This window comes from Sphaeramia orbicularis, chromosome 22 (genome assembly GCF_902148855.1).
Source record: "Sphaeramia orbicularis chromosome 22, fSphaOr1.1, whole genome shotgun sequence".
NCBI lineage: Eukaryota > Metazoa > Chordata > Actinopteri > Kurtiformes > Apogonidae > Sphaeramia > Sphaeramia orbicularis.
This window is the reverse complement of record NC_043978.1, coordinates 9,960,343-9,974,749: the sequence shown is the minus strand read 5'-3', so window position 1 is coordinate 9,974,749 and position 14,407 is coordinate 9,960,343. Positions and strand designations below refer to the sequence as shown.

General features: G+C 36.1%; 1 protein-coding gene across 1 annotated transcript in view; it reads left to right on the top strand.

Moving 5' to 3' along the window:
• akap6 (A kinase (PRKA) anchor protein 6) overlaps positions 1-14,407 on the top strand; it is a 371,391-nt gene that overhangs the window by 102,204 nt on the left and 254,780 nt on the right. The window contains 2 exon segments of the mRNA XM_030127062.1: positions 9,632-9,728; positions 10,814-11,016. Of these exon segments, the coding sequence (XP_029982922.1) occupies positions 9,632-9,728; positions 10,814-11,016 (300 nt within the window).

The following is a 14,407-nucleotide window of genomic DNA, read 5'->3' as shown; positions in this document are numbered from 1 at the left end:
TTAATTTATCTAGTTAAAACAGAAAAAAAGTGTCTCCGGAAGAACTTATAAATACAAAACAAAAAAACCCATGTGGAACGTAGAGGAGAGTCGACCATAAAAGACAAAAATGAAATAAGTAAATCATGAAAAACATTACATATAACAAGACTTAATGGGACAAAAACATGTTAAAGGAGTTAAAATATTAAATTTACAGACAATTAACATTTTTTAAAGGATAGTTTGCAGATATGTAAATGTAATTGAACTTTTTTCAAACTAAAACAGAAAAGTTTGCAGTTGACAGTATTTATAGTTTATTCTGTATTTCCAGTGACATAATATTGTTTGAATGACTTACAGGTTCAGGAAATGTCAGGTTGTAGATGTAAATATTTTTTTTGATTGACTGATTGATTGACGTTTTTATTTTGAATATGAATGTCAAAACAGAAGAAAATAAATAAACAAAACACTTAAACATAAGACGTATAATACATATTTGAAAAGGAGTGAGAAGAAGTATAACGTATAAACTCCACCCCTTCTCCTAATATAATTAATAACAGTAATAACCTTCCTAATTTAAACATATCTATACTATAAACTATAATATGACTGATTATTAAATAATTTGGTTTCTGCCTTTATGTTATTATGAACAAATATATGTTTTACATAAACACATAATAGAGTAACACATATGCAAATACATATTCATACACACATATATACATATACATATACATATACAGGGTGGGGAAGCAAAATTTACAATATTTTGAGGCAGGGATTGAAAGACAGTGTATGACCAATTAGTTTATTGAGGAGTCATGAGAATTTATTTGCCACAAGAAAATGTACATAATAGAAAATGTTTTTATTCTATGTGTCCTCCTTCTTTATCAATAACTGCCTTCACACACTTCCTGAAACTTGCGCAAGTGTTCCTCAAATATTCGGGTGACAACTTCTCCCATTCTTCTTTAATAGTATCTTCCAGACTTTCTCGTAATAGTTTTGCTCATAGTCATTCTCTTCTTTCCATTATAAACAGTCTTTATGGACACTCCAACTATTTTTGAAATCTCCTTTGGTGTGACGAGTGCATTCAGCAAATCACACACTCTTTGACGTTTGCTTTCCTGATTACTCATATGGGCCAAAGTTTCTGAAAAGGTATGGATAATAGTGTTAGGTATGATTATGACATCAATATATGTTTGGTTTCAAAACAATTGACGTAGTGCCTGCTGAGAAAAAACAACTAAATGTTCATTGTAAATTTTGCTTCCCCACCCTGTACAGTGAGTTTTCATGTTTAATTGTGACATGAACCTCCTGAATTTGCACTGGAACGGCCTCATAGATGTTGATTCCCACTGGGCTAACACCAACACAGACCTGTGTGTTCATATGCGTTTTGGTTTCATGACTCATATTTACCTCATCATTTATAAACTCTTCTTCAGTCTTAATTGGGAAAATGACTTCACATGTCATGTTATATCTGTAACACTAGGTTATAACTTGTGGACAGACTTATGATCAGCTTCTTCCCCTGGCCCATGTGTACTGTAAACACACACCAGACCTCACTGGAATAAACAATAAACAACCACAGAACATGCGTCTCATGTCTGACACATGTACGTTTACACTGTCCACACTGTTGCATTTGCACATATTTATACTACTATTGTATTTTTAAAATGTTACCCTTTCATACAGTAGATCTGTAATTTGCACATATTTTCAATTGCACACTCTTATGTAATATATGTTTGTATCTTCTGTGTCATTATTTAGATGTAAATGCACTGTTTCTGGCAGAGACCACCTGCAATAAGTGGTGTAATGACGACAAAGCCAATTCTATTCTATTCTATTCTATTCTATTCTATTCTATTCTATTCTATTCTATTCTATTCTATTCTATTCTATTCTATTCTATTCTCTACATATACAGGGTGGGGAAGCAAAATTTACAATATTTTGAGGCAGGGATTGAAAGACAGTGTATGACCAATTAGTTTATTGAGGAGTCATGAGAATTTATTTGCCACAAGAAAATGTACATAATAGAAAATGTTTTTATTCTATGTGTCCTCCTTCTTTATCAATAACTGCCTTCACACGCTTCCTGAAACTTGCGCAAGTGTTCCTCAAATATTCGGGTGACAACTTCTCCCATTCTTCTTTAATAGTATCTTCCAGACTTTCTCGTAATAGTTTTGCTCATAGTCATTCTCTTCTTTCCATTATAAACAGTCTTTATGGACACTCCAACTATTTTTGAAATCTCCTTTGGTGTGACGAGTGCATTCAGCAAATCACACACTCTTTGACGTTTGCTTTCCTGATTACTCATATGGGCCAAAGTTTCTGAAAAGGTATGGATAATAGTGTTAGGTATGATTATGACATCAATATATGTTTGGTTTCAAAACAATTGACGTAGTGCCTGCTGAGAAAAAACAACTAAATGTTCATTGTAAATTTTGCTTCCCCACCCTGTACATACACACATACTTGTCCATCATTGTCATTTTACGTCTTTCACTGCAAAACACATAGAAAAGTTTGGAGTTGTCATTATTTATGTGTTTTTATGTTATTATTTGAATGGTTCGTCTACTGGAGGTCAGATTGGGCTGAATGTGGAACCTGAAAAGAACAGTTTGACCCCTGCTTTAACCCTTAGGGGTCCACGGTCACAGCCCCCTGACTGAATCACACGACATTTTCAACACGTCGTAGTGTTGGAAGTCGGTCATGTAGACCACTGGGGAGAACTGCATTTGAATGTCCGGACCTGAAACACTCTCCCACTTTTTATTTGATGTTAATAGAGCAAATACAACCAGATTTATGACGGTTTGAATCTGGAGCAGACAAACGTGAATAAAAGATGAAAATGAGGTGTGGGGGGAGGGATTTCTGACCATATCTACGTCATTTTTTGTCCTTTTTCAAAATGGAAAAAAAAAACTGTCTGAATCTGCAGATTCTAATCCACAGACTGCATTAGCATTACAGGTAAAGGTGAGGATGACTCCCACCTGAACCGGATGAGGAAATTGGGGTGGGTGGGTGGGTGGGTGGGGGGCTATGTAAAGGACTGCTTTTATGTCAAATATTTGACTATAGTTTAAATTTATTACGATTTAAATTTTCTATACCTAATATTTGGAACCAATATTCACTTTTAAAGTCTTTGAAAAGGTTCGTTAATCATCTTTGTGTTATTTATACAATAAATTATATACATTTTTCTAGTCGGATTTTATATATTTTGTGTGTTTTTTGTCCTTTTGTGTTGATATAGTAGGTTAAAGTAAAAAATAAATAAATAGACAGATGAGATAGATGGAGTTTGAAGTTACCAAACATGGGTATAATAAACATTTCTGCATTTAGTATATAAAGGCAAAATCAAAAGTACTGAAAAACAGTCAAAATAGACTCAGACCCCTAAGGGTTAAAATAGTGGTTCCAACCTTTTTTTACTCCTGACCCCATTTTAACATCATAAATTTCTGGCGACCCCAGACATTCAAAATGGACACTTTTTTTTTTTTTGCTAAAAATAATTTGTTTTTGATCACGTAATAGTTTGCTACACTATGTTGCAAATAAACGTTAATTTTAGATGACATTTAGGCTATGTAATGTATATAATGCACCTTTTTGACGTCTGAAATAAAATAAATAAATAAAAACTATAATTAAAAGAAAAAACGATAACTAACTGAAACTGTATTGTGTGTTTATAAAACTAACTACAACAGATAAAAATTATGGATAAAATTCCCTTTGTTTTCGTCTTTGTCAATGTTGGATTGATATGAAATTGATTTATTTCACTTGAGCAATTTTAGCTAGCAGCACCATACGACACTTTACGGTCCGTCACTTCTTGTCACATGTCGTTTACAGTCATCTTCTGGTCCCCACTCTACCTGGAAACATGGAGACTGAAGCTGGGAGAAAGCAGCAGAGTCCTGTCTGGGATTTATTTGAATATGACGGAGAAGAAGAGAAAATATATGACGAAACTAAAACTAAGCATTTAGAAGAAAAGGAAAACTAATAAAAACTAGCAAACCTGCTCTAAAAATGAATTAAAACTAACTGAATTAGAGAAAAAAAGTCAAAACTAACTAACAATAAACTATAATGAATAATCCAAACCTTTTATAACCTTGGTCCCGACCCCAAGGTTGAAAAACACTGGGTTAAAGTGTTTATGTTGGAACTCCAGTGAATGTAAACCTGTCCTAGATGCAGTGTTTCTAGATCTGTTCCCTTCTGTGTCCGTCCGTTCAGTGTGTGTTTGCTTCACACCTTCCTTCATCCAGACACATAAATACGTTCTTATTACCGCCTGCTGTCTGACGTTCCTAAAAGCAGAGCTGCTCTACATGCCTTATCACGCTGTGATTGATGGCTGGCTCTTCTACTCTTATCGATTCTATGCTCTCCATATATTAAACAGAGGAAACGGAGCCCAATGGTTTGTGGAGAAAAAGGCGCTGAAATACGATGTGTGTCCGATAGGCCGGCTAATCTGTGCCGTCTAATTCATTCCCTGTAGCGGACGGGCCCACGGTCACGCTGTGTTTTCTGTAGCGCTGATAGATGGACTTTATGTTTATTAGCTGGGAGCTTTTTCAACAGCTTATCTGGAGACGAGTGGACGGAGACTCTGGAAAATGACTCAATCAGCCGCCACATTTGGAGTAATTTACGAGGTTTGCGGGGCAGTAATGATTTCAGAAAGCACGCAGTCATGTTTTATTTGGATAATACTGATATATGGACGTGTTTGGGTGCGTTGGAAGCAGATACAGCGGACGGTTCGGTCTTTAGACGCATTGTTTACTGTTTATCTGTGAAATGGAATGTGTACAGAACGGCGCTGACAGTATCAGGAGGCATTTCTTACAAAGGACGGTTGAGAAGTTTGAGGTTTTCATTTAAAGCAAGACGAGCTGTCAGAGTAAAAGCTGCTCAGACTATATGTTCGTTCAATTTTAGTTTAGTTTTTACATTTCAGCTTCTCGTTGGTTTTGGTTTAACCTTCTAAAAAGAAAAGAACTGGGGTTATTTATTATGTTTTGCAATAAAAGTGTCAGAAAATGGCTCTTTTTTTTTGCCAATTCTTGCACTTTTTCTTCTTCTTTGTTTCTTAGAGAGGACGGTTGAGAAGTTTGAGGGTTTTATTTAAAAAACAAACAAACAAAAAATGAGCTGTTAGAGTAGAAGCTGCTCAGACTATGTGTTCCTTTAATTCTTGTATCAGTTTTTACATTTCAGCTCCTCATTGGTTTTGGTTTCACCCTTTAAAGAGAACAGAACTGGGATTATTCATGATGTTTTGCAATAAAAGTGTCCGAAAATGGCTTCTTTTTCTTTTTTTTTTTCCAATTCTTGTACTTTTTCTTCTTTTTTTTTTTTCGGAAGAGCTTAACTTTCAATATCTGTCCATTAATTATCATTGTCATATGTAAAAAATGCTGAAAACTGTGTTATAGCAAAAATTTTTAAAAAGATTCGAATTTTTACATTTTTTTTTATCTTGCTCTGCCCTAGATAGCTCTCTGTTTATAAATGTACATATCTATATATAATACTGTATATAAATATACATATATCTATGTAATATTTACAGCTAATGTACAACTATTAATAAATTATACAAAAAGGAAAAATACATAAAAATAAATAGGAAGAATTAAATTTTCAATATCTGTCCTTTAATTATCATTATTATATGTAAGAAATGCTTAAACAGTGTTATAGAAAAAAAATGGATTTGAATTTTTTCATCTCTTTCTGCCTTAAATAGCTCTCTGTTTATAGAGTTACATATCTATATATAATATATAAATATACATATATCTATATAATATTTACAGCTAAAATGCAACTATTAATGAATTATACAAACTGGAAAAATACATAAAAATAAATAGGAAAAACTTAACTTTCAATATCTGTCCATGAATTAGCATTATTATGTGTAATAAATGCATAAAACAGTGTGTTGTAGTAAAAATAAAAAAAATCTGACTTTTTATCCTATTTATTATAAAACCAACTGTAAATCTTGATAATGAAACTTTCTGACTTTATATAAATAACCTTTCCTGTATTTTCCATGTGTTGATCCACTATAGTTGTTCTAGATCCTTGTGTGTTCTTCTTGTTCTTTTTGGTTCTTTGGTGTCATTTGGATCCTGTTGATAGTCTGTGTTCACTTTGTGTCTAGTTGTAGACAGAGCCCCTCATTTCACTGACAAAAACATCCATCATCTCATTTCATCTGAGTCATTTTGATCCTGTGTGACTCTCAGTCTAACTGTCAATGAATCCAAAAGATCTAAATGACAGCAGAAGGACACACAGGTGTTTTATGTTCAGTTAATGATGTGAAAATATATAAAACCTACATGAACAAAAATAGGACAGGGGCTCCTGTAGTCCAACAGCAGATTTAAAGACATTCATTGACATTCATTTGACCTTTCAAACTCACTCAAGGTCAAAGCCCATATATGACTTCCTTTCTGTTATCAATAGTAATTAGATCAATGTCTTCAACTGTTTTCAACTTATAGCACTTTGAAATGTGTCCCATTAAAAACCAATGGAGATTTAGAAGATTTTAAAAAATCATAAAGAAATTCAAAAATCAATATTTTGCAATACTTTGAACAAACCTGGTAGACCTTACCCCAGAGATGTTCCACAACAAACATCAAGTCATTCTGACTGATGGTTTCAGAGAAGAAGATTCTGGAAAAATGACAGCTGATAGCTGATACCAATAATCCATCAGACTAAAAACAGGTGAAATAATAAATAAAATGAACAAAAAACGAATAAGGAAATTTACAAAATAATACAAAATAAGCAAAAAAATGAACGAAAATGAAGGAAAAATATTAAATAGCCAACAAAATGCATCAATAAATTAGCAAAATGAATAAAAAATGAAAAAAAGGCCACAAGAACAAATTAAGTCACAAATTGAACAAAATTGAAGAAAAAAAATTATAAAATAGGCAACAAAATTAACAAAAACAAATAATACAAACATAAAAATAAGTGCCATGGACTAAATACGATTGTATTTGTATGTGTTTTTACGTTCAGTTAATGATAGATTTGACTGAAAAACAAATTTTTTCTTTAGTTTTCTCAGTTTTGACAAAATAACCTTTGAATTTACTCTGAGCTTTAAGGAACATCTACATGATCAGTGAATTAAATTTAGAAAAATACAGGATTTACACTGAAAAATGTTAAATTCAGAGGAGGGTAATATAATACATGCAGATAAATCCTTTCATAAATGTTAAATGTAACCCAAATCTGTATGTGAACTCATGGTTCCAACATTAAAACCTCTTTAACTCTTCCACATGTGGATGAATCTGTGCAGGTGTTCAGGTGTTGGGTTATTTTTTGTTGTCATGTCATGGGTATAAATGTCCTCTGATATAATAGATGATGGTTGTGGTGGTGGTGGTGGGGGTGTGTATGTGTGGGGGGGTTAACCCGTCCTCATCCGTCTCCTCCTGCTCCATAAATATGGTCGGATCGGAGGTCGGACCTTGTCGTGTGTTTGACTGATGCTGTCGTCCGTCCATCCCTCACCGCCGATGGATGCCACGAACGCAGATCTGGACCAGGACGGCACCCAAAAACACCGGGTTATGGTCAAACCCACAGGACCTCCCATGGTTCTGTCCACAGCCGCCGTCCATCTGTGATAAAACCACCATTTATGTCCAGCTGTTGGACTTTATTCTACAAATATCAGCTGTTTGAACTCCATTCAACCTCAGTTTTACCTCAAATCAAACCATCCCTTCAGTCTTTAACAGATGCATAAACGCTGCAGATACTGTCCAGAGTTTACAGTTTAATAATAGTTTAGAATAATGATTTTTTTAACCCCTTTAAGACGGTTGTGTCCCTGGTGCTACATTTATATTCCACCGTTATTCAAATGACTGTAACTCCTGAACCTTTGGTGCGACTGAGAAAATTCCATCATCTTTCAGCTGAGATATAGGTCTAGAACACATGAGGGTAGAGGTCTGCGTTGGCTGGGGGGGGGGGGGAGTGGGCGGGGCTTAGAGCAGCAGAGTGCAATCAGTGAGAGAGAGATGGAGGATTTTTATTACTTTTATTAGCATCTTATTGAGGTTTTAGCGGTGAATTCTTGTAAATAATTCTATATAATAGTGATAGTGCTGTTTTGGAGTGTTCTACTAGTGTGTTTTGTTGTGTTTTTGTCCAGTTTTTTTACGTTGTTTTTCTCCGTAGTTTTGTGGTTTGTATAGTTGATTGATAGTTGATGTTATCTGTAAATCTTCTCTAAATGTGTGTACATTTGTATATATATGTAAATCTATAGTCAGATCTCTCCAGTTCATACACAGATGCAGTGTGTGTATTTGAATCAGATGATGGATGTTTTCGTCAGTGAAATGAGGGGCTCTGTCTACAACTAGACACAAAGTGAACACAGACTATCAACAGGATCCAAACAACACCAAAGAACCAAAAAGAACAAGAAGAACATGGACACACAAGGATCTAGAACAGTGGTCCCCAACCTTTTTTGTACTACTGACCGGTTTCATGCATGAATATTTTCTGTGAACCGGGTAGAGCTGCAGCGGTTCCAATAACAAAAACCTTTGTCAGTTCAGAGCATGTGATCTGAAACACTTACACTGTAGATCAGGCAATTCCAAGGATTCTACAGTAGAATATCAACTCACCCTAATGCAGAATCAGTTGGAACCCTGGACTTGTTTCCCTGTAACTAGATGGTCCCATCTGGGGCTGATGGAATACACACAGTCCAGGTGTGTTCCGTAGATCCAGTCTACTACTTGGTAATTCATCATCGCAGAAAACTGAGCCACACAAAGATATGAGGTTGGAAACAGAAGAAGGACTTTCAGGGTTTTTGTGGCGATATCTGCATATTCTGCTTTGGCTTGAATCCAGAATGCACAGAGGTTTGAAGTTGTCTCAAACATGGATGGATGTGCTGGAGCAGTTTGGAGGCGCTTGTGTGTCACCTGTTGTGATGAACCTGGAACTGAGGCAGGAATCCTGATAGTTCCTTCTAAATGCAGCTTTCTGTTTGCAGGCAGTCTGAGACCCTTCTGCAGCCTCAGCGTTTCCTCGTTTCTTCCTGAAAAAGTTCTCCAGTGAATTTTGTTTTGGGCTCATTTCTTTAGCTTGTGTTACTACTGATTCATGAAATGGAGCACCAGAGTCAAGAGCGGTTGTGAGGCGAGGGCAGAAATGGTCACTTTTCAAAATAAAATCTCTGCAAGACTAATGGAAAAAATTGCTTTAATATTAACCACAATTTTTTTTTTTCTTTGCGGCCCGGTACCAAATGATCCACGGACTGGTACCGGTCTGGGAACCAGGGGTTGGGGACCACTGATCTAGAACAACTACAATGGAGGTTTAGCTCCAATATATTTCTGTTATGTTTTACACATATACATTTAACATTATAGACAAACACACAAAGCATGTGTTCCAGACTTCTATAGCAGAACCAGTCCACTGGAACTGTAAATCTGTTTTTTTTTTTTTTCTTTTGCAGAGTTTTAAGCTGAACGTGGACAGTCGTACAGCGTTGAAGGACAGTATCACAGAGGAAGGCAGAGCGCTGCTGTCCATCATCACCTCCCACCAATCAGGTGAGTCCAGGTGGCCATAACCGACGCCCACAACGCCTCCATTCATTATTAATATTTGGATTAACTCAGTGACCTTCAGAGAGAGAAGAGGAGAACTCATATGAATGTAGAGACCCAGAGATAAAGACAAAGAGCCTGAGGACAAGAAATGTACAATATGAGGAGGTACGAGGAGGAGGAGGAGGAGGAGGGAGAGGAGGAAGGAGAGGGAAGAGCTGGAGGAAGAACAGGAGAACTCATATGAATGTAGAGACCCCGAGATAAAGACAAAGAGCCTGAGGACAAGAAATGTACAATATGAGGAGGTACGAGGAGGAGGAGGAGGAGGAGGGAGAGGAGGAAGGAGAGGGAAGAGCTGGAGGAAGAACAGGAGAACTCATATGAATGTAGAGACCCCGAGATAAAGACAAAGAGCCTGAGGACAAGAAATGTACAATATGAGGAGGTACAAGGAGGAGGAAGAGGAGGAAGGAGAGGGAGGAGGAGGAATACTGTAGGAGAACTCATATGAATGTAGAGACCCAGAGATAAAGACAAAGAATCTGAGGACAAGAAATGTACAGGAGGAGGAGGAAGGAGGAGGAGGAAGGAGGAGGAGGAAGGAGGAGGAGGAAGGAGGAGGAGGAAGGAGGAGGAGGTGGTGATCCAGGGTTGTGATGTTTGACCCTGATCTTTGATTTTTAGATTCACAATTGAGCGTCTGTTTATTTTTTAATTTTTAGTTAATTTTCATCTTATCTTTTACATTTAAAACCAATAATAATAATAATAATAATAATAATAATAATAATAATAATAATAATAATAATAATAACTATTATTATTATTATTATTATTATTATTATTATTATTATTATTATTATGTCAATAATCATCAATAACTACCAGATCGATGACATTCACAGTTTATTTTTTTGCGTTCATGTTTTTTCCTTCAGTATCTCGAAGGTGTATTTTTGTCATTTGTAGATGTTTTAATTCATAGACTGTGTTTAAACCGGTTCAGTGCTTGTCCTCCCAGTTTTCTTCATTTATTACCTGATAGAGTTTATCTTCCTCCTCTTCATCCTCTTCTTTCCCTGCAGCTCTGAAGGATATCCTCCAGATGGTTTCCGGCCAATGGGATCAGCTCCAGCGCCAGATTCGGCGCCAACACGGCTGGATGCTCCGCGCCCTGCGCTGCATCCAGGCCCGCCTCTTCTACACCGGCCAATCACACGAGGCCATCGCTGTGTCAGGGATCCCCACGGCCAATCGGGCGGCGCCGTGCTCCTCTGACGGCCTCCAGGTAAAACGCTGGTTTTTATTTCTGCTCATCTGTTTTAGTTTGTTTTTCCATTTCCTCTGAGCTCCAGCCCTCAATCTGTCGCACACTTACCCAGCATCCTTTGCACTTGTCGGCCTGTGATTGGCTGCTGATAACAGTGCTGATGTTTCTCTGTTCTCATTGGCTGATGTTTATGGTGACTGAGCACTGATGGAATCTGTTCTTCTTCTGTTTTCTTTTGTTTTTTCTGGTTCAAGCATCGTTCAACTTTATCTTAATGTGAAGAAATATTACATTTAATCTGTACTTTTTACCACACGTCAAATTTAATTTAATTCAGCTGTTCTTTTTAGATGGACTGAGCAAAAAAATGAAAATTTAAACAGACGGTTTCTTCTTCAGAGGTGAAATTAGAACTTTTCTGAACAAACTTTACAGTTGATACAAAATATGTGTGACCCTAGACTTTACAACCTGTACTAAACAACAGGAAGAAATGTTGGATTAAGCCTAAGTTTTCTCTAAACACAGTATAAATTTAATTCGTTTGCACCAAAACATGAGATTCAGATTTAACATATGATCTAAAATTGACTTAAACAGACATATAATATAGTTAAACTTATTAAAGGACCTTTTTCAGCCTTTACTGTTCATATTCTCATTATAAAACTGTTTCCTTTGCTTTATTTGGGGCGGCTGTGGCTCAGTTGGTAGAGCGGGTTATTCAATGACCAAAGGGTCAGCAGTTCAAATCCTGGTTCCAACTGTCCACATGTTGATGTGTCCTTGGGCAAGACACTGAACCCTAAATTGCAGCTGCCTACTGGTGTGTGTTAATGTGAGGCTTTGGTGCTACACCATGAAGGTGTAGAAAATGCGCTATATAAGTTCAGTCCATTTATTTGGTTTCATTTTTATCTGCCCATCCTCACCTGTGTGACTGTATGGGTTTCATTTGACATGTCTTTAAAAACTGAACCTGAAGTCAAATTAAAACATGAAATCCCAATATGACAAAATATTAATAGAAAACTTGAAAACAATAACTACAAATGTAGCAAATGACAAAGTTGTACCCAACTGTTTACATGAAAATACAGGCAACACGACCTCCTCCTCCTCCTCTCTCTTCTTCCTCTTCTTCCTCCTCTTCCTTCTCTTCCTCCTCCTCCTCTTCCTCTTCGACCTGACTGGTTGTTTTCTGATTGTTTAGTTGTAATTAGAGCTGCAGCAGCCTGATCACTGTGATCAGTCAACAGTGACAGCCATTAGCAGCTTCCACCTCTGTGTGTGTGTGTGTGTGTGTGTGTGTGTGTGTGCGCGTTTTTGAATGTGTAGTAGTGTGTTTGTGTGTTGTTGTGCGTCCATTAGCTGCCTGGCCGCAGCACATTAACAGTCCATTCATTATCTGTGTGAATCTCCCTCTGCACTTAAAGCTTTGATCCGTAAAACCTCCAAACAACAAAACGGAGGTGTGAATGCGTTGAATTATTTCTGTGTTCGGCTCCAAACGCCTCATGCACATGAACGACGTCCACCTCACATGGTCCACATACGCTCGAATTTCTCTAAATTATTCACATCCTGCTTGTTTCAGGCTCAACAACGGACTTTGACTAACAAAGACGAAGAACAAGTACAAAACCTGCAAAGTCCTGCCTCTGGGAAAAGCTGATGGCCAGACTGGGTTTAAGGTTTTCACTGGTAGATGGAGCTGTTTTTAATGTCCCACCACGTCCAGAGGCTTTAAAACAGGTGGAAAAGGAGTAGAAAATACGCCAAGTCAAGTACAAGCTGCAGAGCTAGGGAGGTTTTTTTATCGTTTGTGGATAAAAGCTCCATATTCCCTGTTGAGGATGTTTTAATTCAAGTGTCTGAGAGGAAACAAGAGTTGGACCTCCTTCTCTGGACTCTGTTTTCAGACTGTGACCGATGACCTGCTCAGAAAAGTGGACTGAAATTTCATCTGGTCCATCTATTTTTATTTTTATTTTTATTTTTATTTTTATTTCATTCATTCATTTCATTCATTCATTTATTTGTTTTGAGCAACATTTTTTTGTGTATAAGGAACTAATATTCAACCAAATACATTAATAAATAAAGATGATCAAAACAAAACAGCAATTGCCACGTACACTAGTAATAACAAAATAAATTCAATATGTACTGCTCAAGAAGGAGGGGGAAGGAAAGGAGTGGGTATTTGATAAAAGAGGAGAAGCTGAAAAAGCAAGGAATGTGATATTTTGGCAAAAAAAATCACAATATTTCAAGAAAAAAACTCAGTTATATTAGAAAAAAGTCATAATAGATAAAACCTTAATTATGAATACTATTAATATATTCTAACTAAAGTTGTCCAGTTGAATTGATTTACTCTTTAGAACAGTTGAATATTTGGTGGATTTACTCAAATTATTCAACTATTAAAACAACAAAAATGAGTTTAATTTGCATTATTTTTTTTATCATTATTTCCAAAACACAACTGAATAAAGGATTAATGCAGAAATAATATGGGACTAGAGTTTGTGTCATCATATGTGTTGGCATGTGACACATTTTAGTTAATGAAATATTAAATTAATGTTTTATTTTGTACAAAGGTGTCACATTTTTACAGCTGGACAATAAAAGAATTATGACAAAATGGCCAAATGATAAAAGATAACTGATAATTTTTTCCATATGTTCCCTACTCTGGATTGCAGATGCTAGCATTAGCTGCTAGCTCGCTGCTAATGGGAAAAGCTAATGGGATCACACATCTCCAAAAACACCAAAAGACTCTGGATAAAACGACACTCAATGACCAAACGACAGGATTATTTAAAAAATGATCACATCCGGTTGTTTGTAGGACTGTGTATTGGCAAGAATTTGACAATATGATACAAATCACAATACTAGGATCACGATTAGATATATCGCATTACATCACAATACTGTTAACGAGGCGATATTTTTTGTTTTGTTTCTTTTTTTAAAAGATTAGTTAGTAGAAAGACTTACAGTGCAGCATTTGGATAAAGTTTTAACGTGTGGATTTACCAGTTCAAAAACACATAAATCATGTTTTACAGACATTACAGTTTAAGATCCTGCTTAAATGTTCGTATTCTGTTGCGAAAAGAATGCATAGTGTGCAGTTCCTGAATCATCCAACGTCAGAACATTATTTTTGTGCATTCCCAATAAAAAGAACCTAACATTTGCCTCTTTCAGATGGTAAAATCTGCTTTTAGGATGCTTGAAATAACCGTCATCAGTTTAAAAAAACTACATGTATGACCTGCAGTGTCACAATACTATACAAACAACAGAGTAAAATACGCATGTGAATATAGAAATAAAAGAGCATGATAAACAAAAAAAGAAAAACAAAAATGAATCTCCGCCACATCTG